The sequence below is a fragment of the Malaya genurostris genome, chromosome 3, assembly GCF_030247185.1.
Source record: "Malaya genurostris strain Urasoe2022 chromosome 3, Malgen_1.1, whole genome shotgun sequence".
Classification (NCBI taxonomy): Eukaryota; Metazoa; Arthropoda; class Insecta; order Diptera; family Culicidae; genus Malaya; species Malaya genurostris.
In genome coordinates, this window is record NC_080572.1 from 289,123,952 (window position 1) to 289,151,119 (window position 27,168).

Genomic DNA, 27,168 nt, shown 5'->3' on the forward strand with positions numbered 1-27,168 from the left:
CGAGCGGAATTCAATTTTAATTAACTGTTTTTTATTGCGCCGTCAATCTAAATTTGTTTATGAAGGTATGAACAATAAACAACGAAAAAACTCTTTGTTCAGAATGCTCAAAATTAATCCCAGTAGAGTGATTTCTCATTATTTTAAATTCATATATTGTAATATAACAATCGATGTTTAATCCATATATTGTTTTCTTCGAGTTTATGATAGTGCATAGAATAAAAATGACTATTCTACCTTTCATTATTTTCCCCAAAAAATAGTTTTGAAAAATGTAATATCCTGGTTTTATTTAGGTTTTATACACTTCCTGCGACTCCATAGTGTGATCGCCATGTTCAAGCCAACAAAAGTTTTTTTGGTTGTATTTCCGTTATCATTACGTTGGAAAAACCTATCGATAGCTATCTGAATCTTACGTATTTATAATGGTTTCGCAACCTTTTTTCAACTAGTAGCTAAAACCACAGCTGTGATAAAAGATATGTTAGAATCAAGTAACGATAACTTACAAATGGTAGCTAGTTCAATGTTTATGTTATAAAGAAACGCTGCCGTCACCTTGTTTTAATCAGTATAACATAAAACACATATTCGTGCTCTTGTTGCAACATAGTTGGGCTAAGTGGCATCAGAACTAGTTACGGGTTGCTACCATTTGAGTAAAATAAACTTATTTTCAACTAGTAGCTAGAAACATAGTTGTTATTAAAGATATGTTTGGATTAAATAACGATGGCCTCAAAATTATAATTAATTCAATATGACAAAAATATGTGGTGATTTGAAACCTAAATAACTATTTCGTAACTAGTTATGTTATGAAGAAACATTGTTGCCACCTTGTTTTAACCAATATAACTTAAAAACATATTCGTGCTCTTGTTGCAACATAGTTTGGACTTAGTCGTATCAGAACTAGTTGCAAATTGCTACTTGGGAATTATCGGCGACGGCGCACAGGTCTAGTCGTAGGTCGATTGCAAAAACAATTTCCGTTTTATTCCATATAGTGGCGTAATTTTTCTTTTTTTTTAATGTTTTTCATTTTGATTATAATTTATTTTTGTTTAAAGAACTATGTTTCAGCTATTTTTTGAGAAATGATATAGCGTAAATGACCACTTTTGACCTTGAGTACAAAATGTGCCGACAATTTGCACCGACAGATAGAACCGACAATTTTGGTTATTAACGCATCCATTTAACGTGAAATGTGTCTCGCTAGGTTTTCACAATGGAGCAGTTATTTTGAATGTAAAGCTGAACAATTTCAGCGCGTTCTTTTGGTGTGAAATGTTCCATAGTAAAATTGTCTTGGAATGACGCTTCCAACACGGTATGTCATTAGTCGATCTGACAATTCTGTCAAAAGTTTCTGGGTTACCCGAAGCTTCCACTTTAAAAAATAATAAATTTTCGTGGTCGTCAACTATGGCGATCAATATATTGTAACGATTTTCACATATTTATTAAGATCTCAATCTGTTTAACACTATAAAGACTGTCCCAGAAAGTATGAACGCAACCAAAAACAACGCAATGGTTCAGAATCTGTCAATTTTTATGTGCTGCGTCCTGTTGTTTACATTCTTCACTAGCCACTTGTGCAGTTGTTTATTCGTTTTCATTAGTTTGTTCCGAAATGCGTGGACTCTCAGCAGAACAAATGGTGCACAGAACGCGGACTGTCACTGAGAAAGATAGCAAAAATGGAAGGAGTAAGTGAAAAAGCCGTGCGAAATGCAATCAGAAAGTTCGGTGTGGATAACACCTTTGAGAATAAACCGAAAACGGGTCGAAAAATAGGTTCTGCTAACCCTCAGTTGGATAAACGTATACTAAAGGCGTTCGAGCAAAAGAAGGAGGTTTCAGTTCGGGATGTGGTCAGTCGGTGTTGAACAGTCGTTCGCACCGCACGCGTATAGCTCTTGGCTCCTGGAATTTTTTTCTGGCTACCTAGAGTTTCATTGATTCAAGGCTTCAGTCTTTTTCAAGGCTACCTGAATCACTAACTAAGTGACTAAGTGATACAAAGAGTGATATTAGAGTGACTAAGTGATACAAAGAGTGATATTAGAGTGACTAAGAAATTAATCAGCCTTTTTTAAGGCTAGCTAGGAGTCTAATCGAAGACTAATTTAGCCTAGTTAATTTAATTTAAAATTTCATTAATTTCAAAAATGCCTGCGTCCAACCGGAAAGGCAACAAGCCTAAGGCTAAAAATAATTCAATACGGAATAAATCACAATCCGTTATTCAACATTTTTCTAATAACATTCACGATCTTATAGAATCTGAATGTAAAAATAAAAGACAACGGACGGATTTCCCTTCCGTTGATCCTATGCCGTCTAACAATATTTACGAGATTCTTCCTGAATCCGATTGTAGCGACATAGAAGAAAATTCTTCAAAAATTCCCAAAATGGACGCATGTCGTTCTGGGAAGAAACATCAATCTATGCCACCAGTGACGGTGATGATTTCCGACTTCAAAGCATTCCGTACTGAGCTTTCTACTTTTCTCCCGGAAGTAAAAGTCTCATTTCAAATCGGACGAAGAGGAGAATGTCGAGTCTTGGTGGATGGATTGGAAGATTACGAACGTCTTATTCGATATTTGTCCGAAAAACTTCATAAATTTTATTCATATGATATAAAATCAGACAGACCCTTCAAGGCTGTCTTGAAAGGATTATCAAATGATCAAAGTATTGATGAAATTAAAAATGAACTAAAAGAATTGCTTGGTTTTGCCCCTTCCCAAGTAATACTTATGAAAAAAAGAGCGAATGGTACTTCTAAACCACGCTCTGGAATTTCCCATGAACTTTACCTAATACACTTCAATCGAAGTGATGTAAACAATTTGAAAACTTTAGAAAAAGTACGTTTCATTTCCCACATTAAAATTCATTGGGAACATTATAAACGGCATAATCGTATTGCAAACTTAACGCAATGTCGTCGTTGCCAAGGCTTCGGTCATGGAACCAAAAATTGTCATATGGATATACGGTGTTTGAATTGTGGTAAATCACATTCGAAAGACGTTTGTACAATGAATGAAACCACTGATAAATTTTCATGTTCAAATTGCAATGGAAATCATAAATCCAATTATTTGAAATGTCCTGTCAGGGAAAAAATTTTAAACGCTCGTTCGCTTAGACAACAAGTCAAATCAACGACCTTAAATTTACAGAATATACCTGAAAATTCTTCTAAGGCACCTGCCAATTCGTCTTCTAACGAAAACAATTTATTGACAGGTAGATCGACCTCGTCATCATCTTCTTCTAATGTCAGTTATGCTGGTATATTAGGTAGAAAGCTATCTCCTATTTCTTCTAATGTAAATATTCAAAACACAGGACCGCCTTGCAGTTCTTCTTCGAACGAAAACAATTTATTAATAGGTAGACCGGCCAAATCATCTTCTTCTAATGGCAGTCTACCTACAAATATTCCTTCAATGCCATTCGCTTCTTTAAATGAAGTCGATTTAGGCGATATAACTGAAAATAAAATGATCTACCTACAAGATCAACTTTTTCAAATGATCATCCAAATGAATTCGACTTCATCACTTTTTGAAGCATTTCAAATCGGATGGAAATTTGCAAATAATATTATAATGAATTTAAAATTTAACAGTGATGTTAAATAATTATTTGAATATTTTAAATTGGAATGCTCGATCTTTGAAATCGAGTGAAGATGAATTTTATAATTTTCTCAAAGTTCACAAAATTCATATTGCCATTGTGACAGAAACTTTTCTTAAACCAAATGTAAAATTGAAAAGTAATCCACATTATGTGGTTCATCGATTTGACAGGTTTACTGGAATTGGTGGTGGAGTTGCCATTTTTGTCCAACGGCAAATTAAACATCGAATTTTACCTTCTTTCAATACTAAAGTTATTGAAAGCTTGGGAATCGAAGTTGAAACCATTCATGGAATTTATTTCATCGCTGGAGCATATTTGCCATTCCAATGCACCGGCGAACAATTAAATTTCTTTAAAGGCGATTTGCAAAAACTTACAAGATATCGATCGAAATTTTTCGTAATAGGGGACTTAAATGCTAAGCATGTCCAGTGGAATTGTAGGCAAAATAACAGTAATGGTAAAATACTTCATAATCAACTCTTAGCTGGTTACTTTACAGTTCTTCATCCCAGTAATCCTACTTGTTTCTCTTCCGTGAAAAACCCGTCTACAATTGATCTGGTTCTAACAGATCAAAGTCACATTTGTAGTGAACCGATTGCACATGCTGACTTTGACTCAGATCATCTTCCTGTAACATTCAGACTTTCCAACGAAGCTATAATTAATCCATTTAGTTCTATATTCAACTATCATAGAGCTAATTGGTTGAATTACAGATCTCTCATTGAAAATAATGTGGATCATGAAATTATTTTAGAAAGATCTGCGGACATCGACACAGCAATTGATAATTTGAATCATTACATTATCGAAGCTAGAAATTTTTCAGTTCCCGAAGCTCAAACTAAATTAAATTCTCCTATCATCGATGACAATCTTCAACTGCTCATTCGGTTGAAGAATGTTCGTCGACGACAATATCAACGTTCTCGTGATCCTGCTATGAAAAACATAGTTAAGGATTTACAAAAAGAAATTAAACATAGATTTACTCTTTTGCGAAATGAAAATTTCGCTAAAGAAGTTGAACAAATTAAACCATATTCTAAACCTTTCTGGAAACTTTCTAAGGTTCTTAAGAAACCTCAGAAACCAATTCCTGCTCTCAAGGAAGGAAATCAAATACTTCTTACAAATGGTGAAAAAGCTCAAAAACTTGCTCAGCAGTTCGAGAGTGTCCACAATTTTAATTTAAACGTTGTGAGTCCTATTGAAAATGAAGTCTCACTGAAATATGATCATATTTCAACCCAAGTGTTATCACACGATGACATTATTGAGACGAATTTTGATGAAATTAAATCAATTATTAGGAAACTCAAAAACATGAAGGCTCCTGGTAATGATGGAATTTTTAATATTCTTATTAAAAATCTTCCCGATGTTGCCTTGAGACTCCTGGTTAAAATTTTCAACAAGTGTTTTTCATTAGCTTACTTCCCAAAAAGATGGAAAAACGCTAAAGTAATTCCTATCCTAAAACCTGATAAAAACCCAGCAGAAACATCAAGTTATCGCCCAATTAGCTTACTTTCTTCTATCAGTAAACTTTTTGAAAAAATTATCTTGTTAAGAATGATGACTCATATAAATGAGAATTCAATTTTTTTACCAGAGCAGTTTGGATTTCGTCATGAACATTCAACTACTCATCAACTTGTCAGAGTAACGAACATGATAAAATCAAATAAATCTTCTGGGTTATCCACTGGAGTTGCTCTTCTAGACATAGAAAAAGCATTCGACAGTGTTTGGCACAAAGGTTTAATAGCAAAAATGTCTGATTTCCAGTTTCCTATTTATTTGATCAAAATGATTCAAAATTATTTAACTGATCGTACTCTTCAGGTTAGCTATCAGAATTGTAAATCTGAATTGCTACCCGTACGAGCCGGTGTTCCGCAGGGTTCGAGTGTAGCTCCAATCTTGTATAATATTTTCACTTCTGATCTTCCAAATCTACCCGTTGGTTGTCAGAAATCGCTATTCTGTGACGACACAAGTCTGTTAGCCACAGGTAGAAATCTAAGAGTGATCTGCAGTCGCCTACAAAGAAGTTTAAATATTTTCAGTGATTATCTGTCAAAATGGAAAATTAAACCAAATGCAGCAAAAACGCAATTAATTATCTTTCCTCACAAGCCAAGAGCTTCTTTTCTAAAACCAAACAATAATCACATTCTCAAATTGAATGGCTTGGAATTGACATGGTCTGATCAAGCTAAATACTTAGGTTTAACGTATGACAAAAAACTCACTTTCAAGGATCACATTGAAGGAATCCAGGCAAAGTGTAATAAATATATTAAATGTTTATATCCTCTTATAAACAGAAATTCTAAGCTCTGTCTAAAAAACAAATTGTTAATTTATAAACAAATTTTCAGACCAGCCATGCTTTATGCGGTACCAATTTGGTCAAGCTGTTGTTCCACCAGGAAGAAAACGCTTCAAAGGATTCAGAATAAAATTCTGAAAATGATTCTGAAGCGTCCTCCCTGGTTTAGTACAAATGAGTTACACAGACTCACAAATATAGAACCATTAGATGTAATGTCACATAATATTATAAGCAAATTCCGACAAAAATCGATGCAATCTTCAATTGAATCGATTCGCTCTCTGTATTAGTTAGTAAGTTAGTATATAGGTTCCTTTTCCCCATTACACAATACAAGTAGGTTTAGAATTTTCCCTACACAAAAATCTCAGAATTGCGGAAGCAAATGATGTCTTCATGGTAATAACCAAATCATATATATATAACAGGGCTGAAAAGTCACCACTTGTGGCTGAACACCCAATTTAAATCTTAATAATTTAATTTTAACTCATATTCCAATAAATAGTTATTAAAAAAAAAAAAAAAAAAAGTTCGGGATGTGGCCAGAAAAGTGGGCACTTCGAAGTCAAATGTTTTTCGTGCTAAAGAACGTTTGAATCTTCGAACCTATAAGAAGCAGAAACAACCAAAACGTAGTCCGAAACAAGAAGCATCGATCAGGCCGAGGATTCGAAAGCTGTACAATACGATTTGTGCTGGAAATTTGAACTGCATAATCATGGACGACGAAACCTACGTGGAACTCGATTACAAATCCTTGCCGGGACCACAATACTATACGGTGCGAGAAGGGCAAGTATTAAACCAGTCCGAGACATCGATTTAAGTCGAAAAATTTGGTAAGAAAGCTATGGTCTGGCAAGCAATTTGTAGCTGCGGTAAGATTTCGAAACCCTTCATCACCACTGCTTCAATGAACAGCGAAATATACATCAAGATATGTTTACAAAAACGGCTTCTACCCATGATTCGAAGCCACAAGGATCCTATTGTCTTCTGGCCATATCTTGCTTCTTGCCACTACTCGAAATCAACGGTAGAATGGTATACAACCAAAACTTTCACTTTCTTCCCAAAAGACATGAATCCACCAAATTGCCCAAAACTTCGACCAACTGAGGAATTTTGGGCATTAATGAAGGCACGAACGAACCATTCAACAGTTCGAAAACAGATTGGAGAAAAGCGTCAAAACTTGTCGCCAAGAAGTCTGTACGAAATTTAATGAGAAACGTTCGACAGAAGGTGCGCCAGCTAGTCTACAATGGCTAAGTAGCAAATGATGAGAATAATATTATGTTGTTGTAGTCTAATATTATCAGTATATCGAATAAAATTTAAATATCTAACACTTGTGAATTATTTACAGCGAAATCAAAGTGCGTCCATACTTTCTGGGACCGTCTTTACACTCTATAATATCGGAACTGGAAGCCGGGTCCGTCTAAAATTTTCCATCTTTTTCCGGTAGCTCCGCTACTGGAAATCGAAGACCAGTGTCTTTCGAATATCAACTAACAAGATATACATAAACTGAGGTCTCTTTTTACGCGGGGGATACGTACCGCGTTAAAAAATCGCACAAAAAAACGCGTAAGTTTGGAAATGCGCGTAAAAAACAGCAAAACTAAAGAATTTTTTTTTTTGATTCTGAACATCGTAGAAATGTTTGAAACGTCTAGATCTCGTGTAATCCAAGAAAAAATTAAATCAACTTTGAAAAAAATTGAAATTTCCGAGTTCGAAAATTTTTTGGCATTAAAAATGCCTTACTCTTCATTATATGGAGCCGGGTGTCAATTAAAAGGTTCAAAAATAGTCGCGTAACCTTTTTGTGTCATAATTTTGAACGTTAATAACTCGGTCATTTGTTGATGGATTGTTATAATTTAACAACCAATCGATTCGGAAACTTTTAACTTAAACATGTATGACGCCGTCTTTTCAGTATTTCAATAGCATATGTTTTCATCCACCAATCCCTGTTGTACAAAATGACGTCAACTTCTTGTTCGGCATAGGAGGCTTTGCGTCATGCATAAAAAACACCGTATCGTTATGCGTAGTATGAAGAGAAATCTATAAATATAGGCTGCACAATATTTCTTTGCCTAGTTGATGTTTGACTGTGAATGAAACAAGTAGCTTGTCCAGTGAGCTGATGACTGGATTGTAAAGGGTGATTTTTTAAGAGCTTGAGAACTTTTTTAAACAATAAAACGCATAAAATTTGCAAAATCTCATCGGTTCTTTATTTTAAACGTTAGATTGGTACATGACATTTACTTTTTGAAGATAATTTCATTTAAATGTTGACCGCGGCTGCGTCTTAGGTGGTCCATTCGGAAAGTCCAATTTTGGGCAACTTTTTCGAGCATTTCGGCCGGAATAGCCCGAATTTCTTCGGAAATGTTGTCTTCCAAAGCTGGAATAGTTACTGGCTTATTTCTGTAGACTTTAGACTTGACGTAGCCCCACAAAAAATAGTCTAAAGGCGTCAAATCGCATGATCTTGGTGGCCAACTTACCGGTCCATTTCTTGAGATGAATTGTTCTCCGAAGTTTTCCCTCAAAATGGCCATAGAATCGCGAGCTGTGTGGCATGTAGCGCCATCTTGTTGAAACCACATGTCAACCAAGTTCAGTTCTTCCATTTTTGGCAACAAAAAGTTTGTTAGCATCGAACGATAGCGATCGCCATTCACTGTAACGTTGCGTCCAACAGCATCTTTGAAAAAATACGGTCCAATGATTCCACCAGCGTACAAACCACACCAAACAGTGCATTTTTCGGGATGCATGGGCAGTTCTTGAACGGCTTCTGGTTGCTCTTCACTCCAAATGCGGCAATTTTGCTTATTTACGTAGCCATTCAACCAGAAATGAGCCTCATCGCTGAACAAAATTTGTCGATAACAAAGCGGATTTTCCGAATGGACCACCTAAGACGCAGCCGCGGTCAACATTTAAATGAAATTATCTTCAAAAAGTAAATGTCATGTACCAATCTAACGTTTAAAATAAAGAACCGATGAGATTTTGCAAATTTTATGCGTTTTATTGTTTAAAAAAGCTCTCAAGCTCTTAAAAAATCACCCTTTATATGCGTTCACTTGCTGGATTGTCGCTTTTGCATTATGTGTTGGTGAAGTTTCCTGTTGTCTACGAAACACCGTGTTCACTTGAGTATCTTAAATATCATCTAGCTATTGAAAAACCGAATCAGCGTGATTACCGATTCTTTTGTAATATCTCATGTATTTAGCAAATTTTTTGTCGATTTTGTCATTAAAAATGCCTTACACTTCGCTTCCCGAGGCTGGGTGTCAGTTTAAAACATGCAAAACTAATCTTGAACATTTTTCTGTCATAATTTTGAACGCTTATAACTCAGTTATTTGTTGATGGATTTATATAATTCAACAAACAATCGATTCGGAAACATTTAAGCTAAACTTAAGAGATAACGTCATTTGAATATTTCAATTGCATACCATTCAAAAATTGGTTTGAATTGAGTATTTTATTTTGGTTCTCTGGTAACTATCAGGCCAATTTAGAATTATAGGCGATAGATTTTTCGGATCTAATTTGCAACGCTTGTTCCTCGATTATTTGTTAATGGATTTTCCTTATTTAAATGATTCCAAAGCTTCAATATTGTAAGCTTAAAAATGTTTTAATTTGTCAACGGATCGGTTTGCATACTTAAATCTCCATTACCATACGAACAAAACGTGACAATGTGGCTGAACAAGTTGTTGTCCACTAGGAATTAAATGCTTCAAAAAATTCAAAATTTAATTCTGAAACTTATCTAAAAGCGGCCTCCTCGGTTTAGTAGTATAAATGAGTTCCACAGGCTCACATATACAGTACAATTAGATGCAATATCGTATAGTTTCAAAGATAAACTCAAGGTAAGCTTACCTACGATTTTACATGTATCGTTTGAATAGGAACCCTCGTAGAATTTGGTTAACCGCCAGTTTCAGTTCAATTATTATTTGCTTCAAAACAATAAGCGTCTGATGACTACACGCGTTGTAACTATGACAATGTTCAGTCATGTGTTAATAACATCAAGTTACAATATGAACAAAATTTCGGAATTTCGTTGCGTATCCATTCCGTATATTCCTGATATGCCAAAGCGAAAATCAATGTAAGTAACTAAATATTTTATGCGGATTGTTTCACATGTTTTCTTCCTCGTATTGTTGCCATATTATTTACCGACACTTTCCGAAGATTATCGACGATTTTGAAGGAGGATCAATAAAATTACACTGTTACTGAGTGTAAACTCCAACACAACATTTTTCGTTAAAATATATAAAATCTACTCTTGGATCGATTAACTGTTTATAAAATTAATAAGTTTGTACGTTTCTCGAAAATTATTATCATAAAATAAAATAGTTTTATTTGTTCTGGTTCAAATCTATAGGTTGTTTGCATCTAAACTTGAGATTTCGAGTAACTTTGAATTCATCATAATTGACTTCTAGTTCAAGGACGTTATTCAAAAACTTAGCAATGTAAAAATTTGTGGAAAGGGATCAAAATTGAATAGAATCAATTATCAAGAAAGAATCTAGTTGTCAATTTTATCATTCGCTAACACTTTAAGCGCTTAAACTAGAGCAAGTTTGTAATTAGTCAATTGAATAAGTTTTTAGTTTAGTGTATCATCATCATTATCATGTTTATTTTCGTATTTATTATGGGAACCCTAGAAACATTTCATTTTTAATGTTATTGTGCTCGGTCGTGTCTTGAATACAACCCTCTATTTTTTTTCATTTGGTTGTACATTTTACCCTGTTAATCTCGAACCATCCCCATAGAATATTAATACATACATTGATACCATAAGATCTTTCATTGTGTTATTTGTATCAGTGATTTCGGAGAAAAGTGTTTTTTTTTTTCATTTTTACTCATTTTACCTTGTTAATCCGGACCAGATGTCAGATCTGGACACAACTCAATAGCAGGCCATGAGACTATGAGACCTTCTATAGAAATCTAAGCTTGCGATCAACGTCCAGCGGTTTTTCTGGGAAAATTAAGTGTCCCTTTTTATTCACATGTTATCTCATTTATAGCTCATTTAACATACGTTCAATGAAATCTGTTGGTCTATGAGAAAATCGAGTATACCTATCTCAATATTTCCGAGTATTTTTTCCCGTTACTCCAGAATCCGAAGTACACGGAAAAGCCAGCGATCGCAGAACAACTAAAATACTAGTTGTTTTTCTGATTTTGATTGGTTAAAATTTGGTACAACTAATCGACTGTTGTTTTAACTAATCTGTCATTTTTGATTTATCGTGCTGGCAGCTTAGCAACGACACCCAACAAGTAATGAAACGTTTCAGTTGAGCAATGCCAAACACCCTGAGCGAACAATGAAACGTTTCAATGAGATGTCACTCGCGCAATTGAGCAATGACACAATCCCAGCAAAGTTACTTGTATGCATGAAAGCAAAAAAATGTCTCAGTTGTTTCAACCAATTATTCAGTTATTTGAACTTAAGACGCCAATTGCAATAAATATTTTTTACTGTTAGCCTCTTCGGGGGGGCAGCTAATCGTTCACTGCTTGAACAACGAAATTTTACCTAATTAACTGTTTATATCTTTATCACTAAACTCACAAAAGAAAAAGAAATGAACCAAAATATTACAATTCTCAAAAGGGGACTCAATGGTCACAGGGAATTAGGAAAATTTTCCTTCACTTGCAGAATGGCTCGCTGGTAAACCTAATGCTACAGATACACTTTCAAGAAAATACAAAAAGTACCACTTTCCTTTAGCAGCAAATTTTTAAGCGTTAAGCGGTTTTAATAACATTGACATGAACTGTCCTAGAATACATTACTCTCAGATGAAATTAAATCATTTATACTGTAGGAATATCTATTTAACACATGGAAAACTTGTTTTACAATCAACTGTTATATTCTTCTGCATACTTCCACTTACATAAAACGACCACTACGTAACTAACATAAATGACGTTCATTTACCATTGAAAATTTTCAATATGAAACGCTTCTGATGAAATGAAGACGTTTTTTGTTCTGCGGTTTGCTGTCTTCGTTCTCCGCCAAGTGACAGCATTTGAATACAACAATTTCGGTTACCTGAATGGTTATGACAAGATATGTTAGTTAAATCAACAACATTATAGTTGAAGCAACCAGGGCGTGAAACAACAATTGCAATATTGTAATTTTGTGATCTGCGGGTTCTCCGTGCACGGAACCACCCGCGATCCCATTTCAACCAGAATATTAGTTGATTTTCTGAATTCGATTGGTTAAAATTTGGTACAACTAATCGATTGTTGTTTTAACTAAACTGTCATTTTTGTTTTTCGATTAGCAGAAACGATGGTTGAAACAACTAATTTAACTGTTTGAAAAAAAAAAGCTGTCAATTAGGACATATACCTTTCAATTTCATCAAATATTTTAGTTGAAATAACTGCTGTTGTTATTGAAACAAAATTCTGTTAGTTGAAAAATAAATCGGTTTTATTTGTTTTAGACATTGCAAATAGTTTAATCATCTCGAACAATGTTATTGATTTGCGAAAATAACCAAAATATACTTACTGATACACGTCATGATCTATTTGAAATAAGTTCGGTATGTTGAGATTCATGAAATAAATATCGTTGTTAAAATATAAACAGTATTTTATATTGACATGTAATATCATTAGGGCTGTGAAAACTACCGATCTCTAAGTGATTTTGATTTTTGTAAGGATCTAAATTCTAAAAAAATACGTCTGATTCGATCCGAAATGATTGATGTAGAAAAACGTTTTTAATCAGCAAAAGTGCCCAAAGGGGCGAGTAAATTAGCGAAATTATTAAATTTACCTAAAATGAGTATTGAAAGATGATGCCTTCAAACGGTTGAACTAAAGTTATGCACTGATAATTTTAGTCAATTAAATTGACTAAAATTATCAGTGCATAACTTTAGTTCAACCAGCGGTTGATGCACCCAAGCTCATATAAATTGAATTTATATGAGCTTGGGTGCATCAACCGCTGGGAATTGGAATTTTGCGACGGCAATTCAAACGCAGCGCGTTCTATGTGTTTGAAACCCTTCGTTTCTGTTACTTTTATGAATTAAATTCATGTCAAAAAGGTTTTTATTGCTAATGCATGAACATCATCATCGGTATCAAACAGCTGGAAGTAAACCAGTCTGCTGGAAGTAAATCAATGATCGAATTTGAAGCATAAAATTTTTGCGCATACCTGAAAGATTACGAGATGATCATTCATTAACATTTTCTAATTTGTCACCAAATCTTTTTCATCTTAAACTAGGTTAACTTTATCACAACACCGCTGTTAGATAAACACTTGTTATCATAAATTTCTCAAATCGAATGGACACAATTTCACCAAACGCTTTAATCATCGATGTTGTTTTCATTGACATTTTGAAGCGACGCAAACAGATTTCAACTAAAAAAGTTGTTGATTTTGCATTGCGATTATTGTTTTGCTTTCAACTGTCTTCGGCATTTGACAGCATTCAAAACAACATATTTTTCAACTACTTGAATATATGCAAATCAAAAACCATATTTGTTGAATCAAAAAGAAATTAGTTAAATCAACTATCGCAAAAATCAAAAACTGCGATATCGCAATTTTATGATCGAAGGGTTCTCCGTGTATATTGATTGTTGACTCACCTGATCACAATCACACTTGGCTTAGTCCAAAAGTTTTCCGCCAGTTTCATGTCTTTGACCTGTAGCACATCGGGTTTGAACTCGTACACATCCTGGGAATTGATGACCCGCTCGTCGAAGTACCGAGTCGTTAAATTGAACAACTCCCCGTTGGAACAGGATTGCGGAACACACAAACCAATGTGCAGGATGTTCTAGAGAGGGCAAACGACAATGAATTCAATTCCCGATGCGATTAACAATGGATGACACTTACCTCACTCAGAAATTTCATCTCCAACTGCCAGGCAGACTGATGCCGGGCATGGACCATTCTATAGTTGACGTCAAACGGAGCCAAGGCCGTCACCAAATTGGGCTTCATGTTGCGCCGATAACGATCGGACAGGGTGATCGACAGCGGCGATCGTGCCGAATCGCAACCTTTCTCCGAACCTATCCAGTGGTTGTGGCCCCACATGAAGCCTGGCTCCTGTGTTCCGGAGGCGTCCAGTACTGTGAACAAAAAAAAAGGCCGACATCATGAAAGTGAGCCAGTTAGACTGTGCTATAGATCAAACGATTTGATAAATAAAGAAATAAACCAAAACACGACCTTCACAAGTTGCACCATTTCCTCGGAAATATCGTCCAACCACAAATGTTAAAAGATCATATGGCATTGATCGATCCGCTTGTTGTTGGTCACGTTGCGAAATGACCCCGAAAAAACTATGAGTCTCTACCACCAGTGACCGAACGACCAGCGAACGACGGGACATCAACGTCCAACGTCCAATGATAGCTTTCAGTCGTGTCGGTGCATCGTCGAAATTTCGTCATCCACCCAATTAAACCCAGCCACGAATGGAGCCGATCAACTGGATCTCCGAATAAGCATAAAAATCTGGTGAACAGCAGATATAAAGCAGTCGTCTTGCAAAATGATCGCAGCTTTCGAAGGAACGATTGTCGTCACTATCGAAAACTGACCGCGGTTCGAGCTGCAGTTGTTCGGTGATGGTATGCTAATTCGATCCAAATGGTAAACAAAACGTCCGTGATATTTCAAGCTAGCTGTCAGATCCTCCGCCGATATGGAACCGGTGATACATCATTTGATACAATGTTTTAGGCTCCACAGAAAAAAAACCCGGGTTTGGGACCATTTGGGTAAAGTTATGTCATGACTAATTCATGTCATCAATAGATTCGAACAACTCGAATAAACTCGCAACTATTGAAATTCACGAAAGAGAGCTGTTATCTTGATTTGAGTGTTTCTGCCTTCGATGAATGGGATTTTGGTGTTCCTCATGTTTAAGTGCTATGCAATCACTGGGAAACCCAACCCCCAGGGCCTACTGCGTTGAGAGTGTTGTCATATTCCATCAAATTTTTTTTTTTTTCGTTTGTATGTATTTCCTGGGACTGGAGTTACAGTTTTTTTTTAATGTGATCGAATCGGCATCTCCCGTTTAGCTATTACGCAATAGAATGAAAAAAATCTTTAGAATCTGTGCTATATTTGATTTTCAGGTCTCACTAATTGTCGTGCAAACAAAATTTCGTTGACTGAATTGATTTCCAATGACCGGTTTCAAAAGTAGCATGAGAGCAAATTCAGCAACTAGAAGTTCTATATGGAAGATCTATAATAGAACAGAAACTGGAACAAACGTATCTCCAGCAAGCCGTTCTAGTTTTATTTATTCGACCAGTTCTTCTGTCAAATTTAAAACTGGTCTACGATGCCGTTCTATTTTTTGTATATTTGAAACATTATTTTGTCCGGCTTCTTCCGTCACCGTCACCGGAACGTCAATATCCGTCACCGTCATTCTGATTCACACGATTCGGTGTCCTATCCGTGTCCATCATGTCATTTTCTTACACGCAGAGTTTGAAGACCTTAGTTTCGCAAAATTTTCTCCACTAATACAAAATCTGGGAGCTTTTGAAGCCAATCGATTTGTTGTTTTCCTACCTTTTAATCGAACAAATAACTTTCAAAATTAACTTGAAAGAGGAAAAAACAAAGCGTAACGTACTTTGCAAATCTACTGATAAGTTTAATTACTTGTTATATGTGGTATATTTCGTTTAAGAGAGGGATCTTGACACCGAATACATACATAACAAACGTCAGTTAAATACTGTAATCATATGAATCGTGCATGTGTGCGATAATCACAGTCCGTCAAATATTCTTTCGGAGAAATGTTGACAGAGCTTGCCGTTGACGGACGTTGACGTTCCGGATCTCTGCTGGATCGTGTGAATGCGCAAAGGGAAAACTCATTTGAATTATTTTGACGGAAGCTGACGTTCCGGTGACGGTGACGGAAGAAGGCGGACCGTCTGAATCGTACATAAAACACTGCCTGGGCTGCCAGTTTTTCTTGTTATGAAATCTTGATTTAAATTTTGTAACTGGCATAAATTATGCATCTAGAACTAAAACACTACTGAATATGCCCTGAGTTTTAAAGCGCTCTGGTTGCTATTTTATTAGGGTAACAGAGGTATTTTGGCCTACTTTAGGAATGATTTTATTTTGGCCCACTTGGTAAAACTATCCACCAAATGTTGTTATATCTTTGAAAAATCTTTCCGCAATAGGTAATTTAATGTAATTAGTTTCAAATTAATGCCGATGATGGTTACTTTACATCGATTAAATCCATAAAGTTTATTAGTTGGACAAAAATATATGATGTGACCAAAATAGCTCTGTTACCATACCACATAAATTGAGTTTGGATAAAGAATTCCCAGGTGGTCGAATCTACGATTATCCCTTATAATTCACTGATCAACAGAGATGCCAGGTAAAAATTTCAAATATCTGCAGACAGAGTTTCAAAGGTCGGTCGCGGCAATTTCAAAAGTCTCTAAATTTGGACGAAAAACTCTATTTTCAAAAGTCTGCACAACAAAAAAATGTCTGCAGCATTATACCCGAAATCTGCAGATTTACAGACAAATCTGGAGATCTGGCATCTCTGTTGATCAATACCAACGTCAGTCAGCTCCAACAGGATAATAATTTGACAGCTCCCATTGTTCTCAAGCGTTACAAAAATCACGCGTTTTTTTTATAACGGCCAATAAGCCATCCATCAACATTCACTTTGAAGAGTAATTTCGAATGACTCGGCACTCGCTGAGAGTAAGTCATAATAGTAAACGGCAGGGAAGAGTTTTCTCTTTCGTCTGGTCTTAAATTTAATACTCTATCTTTCATAGCTCGCTTGCAATTTTTTTCGTAAGTGGAAATTGACAAGTTGCTTATTGGCCGTTCTCAAAAAAAAACGCGTGAAATTTTGGTTCTCTGGATCTGTCAAAACGATTTATTACATTTCAAAGGGGCGTTATGAAAATATATTTTAAGTGTTTAAAAACTTTTTCCTATTTAGTAATTTCGTAACAAAATTAGCATCACGAGTTTCATTTGTATTAATTACTTTGCACAATTAAATTTGTTGCGAGTGGGTTTTTATGCAAAGTTTAAGGAAATAAAACTTTGCATGGAACACATAGTTTTAACAGTATATTACGACATAGTTCGGAAAAAAATTGTTGTTTTACATCTTATAAGATGCACATAACTGGAACTTCATATTTCACACAAATTTATATTCAAGAACATGTAAAATTGTGTGATTAGAAAATTACATGGCTTGATGTCGAATAGGATAAAAAACAAAAGATCGACAGCAAAAGCGGGACTTGAACCGAGGAACATTAGATCACAAAGCATATCTATTAATCGACTGAACCACAGAAACACATCTGTACTGGCTGAATAATTGATACATATAAATCCATACTGCGGTCATTGGTAGCCGAGTGCAAATTACAGTCGAAGCATGTAAAATTTTGTGCGCGATGAATATTGCGTCATTTGAAAAATCAAGTAGTTGTGAATTATATCGTTTGAAGGTTTATGTCACATGTAAATTTCATTTTTTTTCTGCCTGTTGCAATTGATAATTTTTTGACGTGAATACACCTATGGGACGACTTTCCAAAAATTTTCCTCTGAGAGAGTAATACGAGGTCTGTTCAAAAAGTACCCGGAATTCTCATTTTTCTAAAAAAATATTTATTTATTCGTCTACATCTATATGGTCCCCTTCAAGTAATCCCCCCTAGATATAATACACTTATGCCAGCGTTTTTTCCAGTCTTCGAAACACCCCTGATAGTCACTTTTTGTAATGCTCTGTAGCACTCTCAGCGATTCTGCCTTTATCTCTTCAATCGATGAAAAACGCTGTCCTTTCATGGGTCTCTTCAACTTTGGGAACAGGAAAAAATCACACGGAGCGATATCTGGTGAATAAGGAGGTTGGGGTATGATTAAAGTCTTGGTTTTAGCCAAAAAATCACGAGTAAGCAACGATGAATGAGCAGGTGCAAAACCCATGAATTGTTTTGCCATAAATGAGCCAACTGATATGCCAACTTCATTAGCAACTTCTCTAATAGTGATTCGGCGATCATCCATAATCATTTTTTCCACTTTTCCCACATTTTCATCGATTATTGACGTGCTGGGTCGACCGGAGCGTTCGTCGTCTTCAACGTCTTCGCGGCCATCTTGGAAACGCTTATACAACTCGTAAACACTTGTTTTTTTCATAGCAGACTCACCGTAGGCTCTCTGTAACATTTCGCACACTTGGTTACACTTTATTTCATTTTTCACGCAAAATTTAATACAAATTCTTTGACTCTTCAATTCTTCCATACTAACAAAAATCGCCGAGCTCAAAAAAACACGTCTACACCAACCGCTACAAGACAGAATGTAAACAATGAATACAGCTGAAAATTTCACCATACATTAGGGACATATGTACCAACACAATTAAAAAAATATGACCACCGGACTCTCCAGACGCGCGCAATTAAAAAATTCCGGGAGCTTTTTGAACAGACCTCGTAAGTTTTGGATCGTCAAAAACTCTTGTTTTGCATTGGAGTAAATGCACACGTTTAATGTCAAGATGCATTTGCTCTTTAAGCAAACCTTCAAGTTCTCGTATTGAAGGTCGAATTTGGCACTGTCTGAAGTCAACAATAATTGTATTCTTTCGTACCGGCGGTAGCTTTTGTTCGTTTGGTTCACTCATTTCGTTCTATTGTTCACTACACAATACTGTACTTGGTTTCTTCTGTCCCGAACGTAAGTCTGGGGAAAAAGTCAACAAAAAGAACACACATGTGAATTATGACGAACACCTTTACTAAGCAAAAATTTTATGCTTACAAACATAGGCCTAGTATGGTCCTGAATTTTTCCTTCAAAACACAAACGTCAATCATGATGTTGTGATATCTTCGAAATTGAACGACACGCGTTCAATTTACCGATGAACAGATTAATTGAGCTGACCCAGCATATGCATTTGTGGTCATCAATTAGACTCGTGTTCAAGAACGTATCGAATCTCGAGATTCAATAACACAAAACCTCCGAATTTGTTTAAGGCTATTTCTCTTCCAGGGTGGTTACGGTTCAATGGTATGCATCAGTCACTCCATTGTTTAAATCTTCCGACAGCCGTGTCCGTGGCTGCATAAACAACTATTCGTCTAAATTTCGTAACCGCCAAGTGTTCATAATGCATTAGTGCGGTTGTCAGAATTTTATCTTGCGTTGAATCTAACCTGCAATCCTCTATGTGTCATGGTGATTTTCGATAGCTATAAAAATGCTGATCGGAAAAGGTCACAATTCAAGGAACTGCGGGGTGCAAAATGAGTGTCAAGGATGGGCTGGTTTCCTAATACACGTGGCATTCGATATGTTTCAGGCTGCTAAAAGCTTCCTTTTGGATACCTATTATTCAGAACGACAAAATTTGATTGCGATTCGGCTATATAATTGCATCTGCAAAATGTCATACACAGATAAAAATATTTTGTGAATTTCTATTTCTATTTTCATGCACATATTAGGAACAGGTAATTTAACATAAAATTACTTTAGAATTCTGTACGTTTCAATACAATTTATTCGCAAAATAAGCGTTAATTGAAAGAAACAGTTATATTCATTGAAAATTCAATGCAATTCAATTTATTTTTGCATCGATGAAGGTTTTCAATCAAAATTTCGATTCAACTCATATCTATTCCATGTTACTATTGATTTACATCTCGTGTAAATTTCATTATTTCTTTCTGTGTATACCTAGTCTGAGTGGGAATTAATCAAGGAGTCATAACTCGAAGCAAAAAACAATGCTTTGAATATTTTTATCCGTTTTCGTTTATTCCATCATTGACACGACCGAAGGTAAAAAAAAGCTGGATTATAATATGTTATTGCATTTTATTGCATCGTCGCACAACAATGTTTCTGAGAGTTCTTTCAGTAGCTCCTTTTTCTTTGTGATGCAAATTTGGACAATACTCTTAATGTATTATTCAGTGCATCGAGTAGAGTAGTTCTAAAGGGTGATTTTTTGCTGGTATTTTTTTGGCAACACTGTTTTGACAGATCACGCGTGAATCGTGTCTTGTGTCATTGTCAAAATTGTTCACTTTGGTCTATAATTTAATCATGAATGGGCGCTGACAAAGTTGACAAAGCTCATTTCGAATGGTCAACAAGAAAAATTGCCGCATCTAGAGTAAAGAGCAGCCAGAAGCATTGCAATAGCTACAAATGCATCCCAGAAAAAAAGTCACTGTTTGGTGTGGATTATGGACCGGTGGCATTATTCGTTAAATTCCAGCCAACATGTTGGAGAAAGAGGGTGCCAAAATTATACCTTGCGCATGGGCCATCTAAAGCGGAGCCGTGGCCAACATTTGCATGAAAGATTCTTCAAACATTAGATACTGATCGTTCTATCGATTCCAATAAAAATTGCATTGATTTTCTCAATTTTTTTGTGTTTTTTTTTTCAATGAAATCCTACACCTCTTAAAAAATTACCCTTTAATTTCTCAAAAATTCCGTATATTTTTTAATTTATCTGAAATGTTCGAAACTAACTTAATTTGTGCTGAAATCGTTTGAAGTTTAGAATAGGAAAGATTAGTACGACGAGTTTTACTGAGGTTGTTGGAATTCAATCGAAGAATTTTCAAGCTTCAGAATTATAATAATTAGAATTCAAATTCTCTTATATTTATGTTTTGAACTTTCTGTGGTGTCGGTTTTAGTCATAATCTGCAAATAGTTAAATTCTACTAAAATTTGTAGGAGTTGCTCCAAGTTTTCTTTCAGAGCTCATCGACATTTCTCTGCCATAAGACTGCATTCCATTTCGTACATTCTGGAAAATCGTTTTCAATTCGATTTCACTGGGAATATGTTTTAACAGTTTTTGCAGTAACAGAGTGGAAACATATATTGGAGAAGTCAAATGAATGAGAAACTCACAGAAAAGAAGATTTTTTTTTGAAAAAGATATGTTCAGAGACAGGACTTGAGCCTGCGTTCTTATGCAATCTGTGCATACGCGTTACCATTTTCGCCATACTGAGCTGTGGTAGACACGGCTTTACCACAAGACTGAGTTTGGTAAGCGTACATCGAACATAATCTAAATCCTAGCCGCCTCACGACTGGTATCATATATTCAAACATCTTCTCTGTTCATTAGACAACAACCACTTGTGTTCTCGCTATATACCTATTCTTCCGTTCAAGCACTGGGTAAGAGAGTATATTTATAATCACTGGTTGCCTTCTCTACTGTGCCAGTCGCTTACCACGCTTACCAAACCCAGTTTTGTATTAAAGCCGTGTCTACAACCAGAGATGTCTATCTCCTCTGTGTGACGAAGAGCAAGCAAAATTTCTCCCCTCGCACTGACAACTTCAACGAGAGCTCTTCTCTTTCACATATACACACCACTGTTGTATAAAGTGTGCACGCATCATGAGTGCGTTTGTTTATTTCCTTTTACCTCCTCCACTGAATCGCACCAAAGTGCTAGAGCATTAGCTAATAAATTCTCTGAGGTGGATGCAGATACTTTCACAGAGGTGTACACGCCGGTGGGCACTCTGCTGTATGGTTTTCGTAGATGAAGCGTGGACACGCAAAATCAGCAAAATAAAACAATTTATCGTAAAATTTTCGGTTTTTCTTGCAAATTTTTCATAGCAAGGCCAGATCTACTCTCTATTAATTGAAGTTCACAGAAGTGTTCGCTCTCCATCACGCGCCAGTGGTCACTTGGGTGTATTTAGACGAGAGCGCGTGTGAGCGATTCATGCGAAGAGAATGTGTTTCACTCGCGCCAGCTGCTTTAACCACAAGCACACACTTAAATGCTGTCTATTCGACACTGAGAAGAAGTGCGCTTTCCTCTTTGTGCGGTGCTTCGTTTTTTGCATCCTCGGTGTGGCAAAAATCTGACTCTAGCGTGTATAACTCTGGTGAAATGCCATCTCTGTCTACAACAGCTCAGGGTGGTGAAAATGGTAACGCTTATGCACAGATCTCTTTTATTTTTACATATAAGGTTTCGAAGGATATCATGTCTCTGTTTATTTAAGTATTGTTATTCGTCGATTTTCCGTAACTGTGCGAGTCTCCTAATATCGAGTTGAATTATGAAACACCTTCTGCTTCCAGATTTCTTCTGAAGTCTTCGGGATTGTTTTGAGGTTTGCAGATAAAAAATGTTATCCCCTGCATAATAAACAAAAATCCTCTGCAACCCTCAAGTCAACTCCGATTACTTAAAAATCCATACTTAAACCATATGATTTCCGTAAATTTGTCGGAGATTCTCCTAAAATCCCTGAAGTCATCAAAAGACCGATTCTTCCGTTCTCAACCGAAGATCCGAAATCATTTTCCTTTCAATTATTGTAAAAAAATTCTTTTGGAATTGCTTGAAACCATTTGAACAACAAATTTCAACGATAATTGGAAGGGGAAAAAATATTTACCCCTAAATATATGTTAGGAGCATACATCTATTTTGAATAAATTAACGTTTCGTCTTTCACTCATCAGTGCGTAGCAGTTTATGTTCAACTGCTAGCGCGACCTGATGGTTCAACATAAACTGCTAGGCAGACGTAAAGTTAATGCTATTTGCAAAACACTACGACTAGCAAGCCGAAATTGGTTTCGTCCGAGACTTCAATTTAGACATTACACTCCGGTGTAATTGGCAATAAGTGTTTTGCAAATATCATTAATTTTACGTCTGCCTAGCGGTTTATGTTGAACCGTCAGGTCGCGCTACATGAAATTTCCGAAATCGAAAATTTTTTATTGATGCCAAACTTCTTAGAATTGCATGAAACGTCGAGATTTAGTATCATCACAATTTTTTTTTTAAATCTACTTTCTGGGACCCAATCTCAGAAACCTAGAAAGTCGATTTTTTTCAAAAATATTTGTTTTCGAGGTGATACTAAATCTCGACGTTTAATGCAATTCTAAGACTTTTGGCTTAAAATATTTCATATTTCATCACATATTGGTCATAAAAATTTTTCATTTTTTTTAATGTTTGTTGAGCTTTTTATAACTTTCTGGATTATCAATAGTAAAAAAAACTTTGAAAAGGCCTGAAAAAAGATCTCTCCAGTTCTACTTAGATTCTTTTCTAGTATTAGGAACATCTTTTCCTATAAGTATTGTAAAAGTCAGCTGCATTAAGTTGCATATTTCACTTCGACGCAAGGTTAAAGTCTTAGGTAAACAAAGGTGAAACGTTGTATGATTGCTTCAGGAAAGCAAACAAAATGCACTAGCTTTAGGGTTGCCACCTCGTATGCATCCTTCGCCCGGGCCCGGCAGTAAATTTAATTTGGGGAAAAAGATCCTCCGTCTGGCTTTCCGGCATTTCAAGTCATACGTTTTACTTTTTTTCCTACCATTGTTTGGAGTGTATATTCAACTATGGACCTAATTACCAGAAACTCAACGATGCGTGGGATTTGCGCATTGTTTTGTATAAGGGATCTGGTTCTTTGATTAACAACTATGTTTTGGTCAATGAGTACTTATTAGTGGACTGGCTATTTGGCTTACGAAAGGTAATATTTTATTTTATATTGGAACAGAGACTGATCAAAATTAAATTTTGTTTAAGCCAGCTTACTTCAAGTCTTTCAGGATGAATCGGTATAAAACCCTGAAAAGTATCTGTCAAGCATCGTCTCTTTTTTTTAATGATATGCAACCAATTTGATAACTTATATCTGATTAGGCCTCTTTTAAAGTATATTCACCTTTTCATTACTCGTCATGGTTGTTATATTTCAGAACTCTTTGGAACTTAACAGTTTTTGCCTTTCTCATATAGAAAGGTTATGCAATCACTTGAAAAAGCGACTAGTGAAAATTGGCCCGGAGTGTCATATACCATTCGACTCAGTTCATCGAGCTGAGCAATGTCTGTGTGTGTATGTGTGTGTTTTATTCAAATGAAAGGTCTCGTGGTTCCATACGGAATTCCATTTCATCCGGACCCGACTTCCGGTTCCGAAGTTATAGGGTAAAGTGTGTTCAATATTGTACACCGTCACTTAAACTGGCGGAACAAAAACCAAAAAAAATGTTATAAACTAGACTCTAAACCGTTATTCCCAATCTTAGGATCAATTGAAAGGTCTTATGGTCCTACCAAAAATTACTGCATATTTTCGGATGCAACAAACATTTAAATCGTAATTAAGAGTGCGCACTAGTAGAGTTTGTACGTCATGTTAGTTGGTGGCCGTACGAACCGACTTTGATTATACCGATTCTCGGGTTCCGGTGCCGGAAGTGCATACAATAGTGAACCCACTTCGTTTTCTTAAGGATGACCTACGCAATCAAAGCACTGTTTTATTCTGTATGTTATACTAGTTAATGCACAAACAATCTCTTGGTTTCTTTCAGAAATCGAAGAGAAAAATTTTGAATAGAATACCACAATATTATATGTACATGAGAAAGGCATCATTACACCACTAGGTGGATTGAAACAGGTTTTTATTTAAGCTCTTTCATTTTTATGTTTCACGAAAATACGGAAGCTCATGAACGAAAGCTAACGAAAATTCTTTCATGATTTATGTCCTAAACTTTCACCAGCTGTTAGAGTTATAGGCAAAATAGAATCCAAGAATTCTGCAATACGCTGGGCATAATTCATTACTGATTTATACCAGTATAAAAAAAGCTCCGGCGTAACAAAACACAATTTTGACAGTACTTTTTCTGATAAAATTGACGGTGCTTTGCCTATTGAGTAATGCAATAATATAATAGAAAATAAGTCAATGTGCGAAATTAGCATATCTTTCTCAATGCGCGTTACGATCGAAAATCAAAATACCAACTAAAAACAAGTTTCGAACCGGAGACAAATGTCCGACCCAGGGTTCGTTGTTATCGAAAAACCTCGGCAATTTATGACCATAAATATGGTTTAACAGCCGGATGACTGGAAATCCGATCTATCCACCGAAAATTTCGTCAACCGGGTGCTTACATAACGAAAAAGATAGTGCACCGTCAGCTCCATCACATTTCGAACAGCCTTTGGAACACGTTTTTGCTCTCCTTTCATGCCAGCTCACTCCGAGGCACCGTTTATTATTATTATTATTATTATTATTTGTAAGTCGAACAGCAGCGGAGGCCTTGAATTTATTAAAATAATATAAAATAACAAATACAACATGACAACATCATGGCCAACTGAGCGAGCCACCGACGGAGATAAAAAAAATACAAATGCACCAAACTCCGGTCACTACCATCTGAGGAATTTAAATTCATTGAATTGAAATGGATGTTGTTGTTGTTGTTGTTGTTTGGTGGATAAACGAAAGCACTGGTTGTTGGCTTAACAGGTTAAACGAGTTAAACGTTACAACGAATGTGCGTACTAGTCAAAAGCCGAAGGGTCGCAGTTTTTAGTCTAGAATCGTATCAACCGAATGGTTTTCCATTAGCACAGTGACGAAATTCAAACCTGTAAAGAGGTAACTTAAATAGAAAGTGACTAGACTGAGACCCTGCTACCTGATACTCCCAAATCGAACCCTACGAAGGGCCAGCGACGAGTTGGGCTTTGCTTCCTAACGGCATTTGGTATTCATATTTTAAACCGCAAGAGCCGTACGAACAGAAGTGTTAACGGGAATGTTCGGAAGAATTCGAGACGGTTTTTCGGAACGGAGCGGTCGGTGTTTCGGTAGAATCGCACTAAACGACGTTAATGGGCTTTCACTTTCCGCATTGTTTTGGGCGGGATTTGTGAGGGGGAAATGATTGCTGATGTGTTTTGGATACGACGGAAAACCGGCTGTTCTACGGCGCTTGTTTACTACGGTTCGTTCACAGATTGCTTTGATGCGGATGGCGGTGGTTAATGCGCGGTAAATAGCTTTGAAAAGTCACATATTTGTTGCCGCGCCTCTAGACTCGGTGCGGAATTGTCGCGTTAACAAATAATTTGACGTCTGATCTGTTTTTTTTTTTTGTATACTATTTTTAACCGAAAATATTTTGAAGTTCAAAAATTCCTACTAACTTAACACATTTGAAACAGATTATTAAAGGTGTTGGATGTCGGTATTTGAAGTTGCCTATAAAACGATGTCTAATTTTTATCAATTAGAACCTGATTGTGAAGAAATTGGACATCTTGTTCTCCCAAACTGAATTTAACTCCTCGCAAAGAGAGATGATAAAGCATCATGAATTATCAATATAATTTTCATCTTGTAGTAAACATCTCCTGCTGTGGCTCAGAAGATCTATGCGAGCTATTATTGTTCGTTTGCAGAAAAACATAACATATAGCATAACGTCAAACATTTATTAACTAAACCAAAACCTGCAACCAATGCACCACTAGCAGGGCCGGTGAAACATGTAAAACTCAGGTGGGTAATTTTTCATACCGGGGGAAACGACCCACTATTTTAGAGTACACTAAAACCGCACTTTACGCGATTTTTTCACGCGCTTTATTTGAAACAACGCGATTTTTATTTAATTTACGCGATGATCGCGTAAAAAAAGGTTTATGTATAATGATGAAAATTTCAATTTAAATACATATACAAAAAACATGCTTCAGGGAATTGAATATTGTGAAATGTACATTAATGAATAATCTAAATAAGAGCGTGGGCATCCAAGAATTATCTGGAAAACAAATATTTTATATAATCGCTCTTATATAACTATTGAGTGCGGTATGTATTCGTATTACTATTTACAAAAAAATTACATACTGTGATAAGATCTGTAGAAGAACTTGCTCATTTAAAACCTCATCGGAAAAGGCCTCAAGGTCTACCAACGTAACCGATGATCTATCCGAAAACTTCCTGGAGTTTAGGCCTTGAGATCTACCTGTTTAACAAAGTGTATTATAGAACTTATTGTTCTCGGTCTGCTGAATGCTCGTATAGATCT

General features: G+C 35.9%; 1 protein-coding gene across 1 annotated transcript in view; it reads right to left on the bottom strand.

The window, feature by feature from the left end:
- The window catches only part of LOC131437751 (nose resistant to fluoxetine protein 6-like), a 53,384-nt gene that overhangs the window by 15,427 nt on the left and 10,789 nt on the right, over positions 1 to 27,168 (bottom strand). The window contains exons 2-3 of the mRNA XM_058607301.1: positions 14,031 to 14,269; positions 13,775 to 13,968 (exon numbers count right to left, since the gene is read on the bottom strand). Coding sequence (XP_058463284.1) covers positions 13,775 to 13,968; positions 14,031 to 14,269 — 433 coding nt within the window. The remainder of the gene's footprint in view (positions 1 to 13,774; positions 13,969 to 14,030; positions 14,270 to 27,168) is intronic.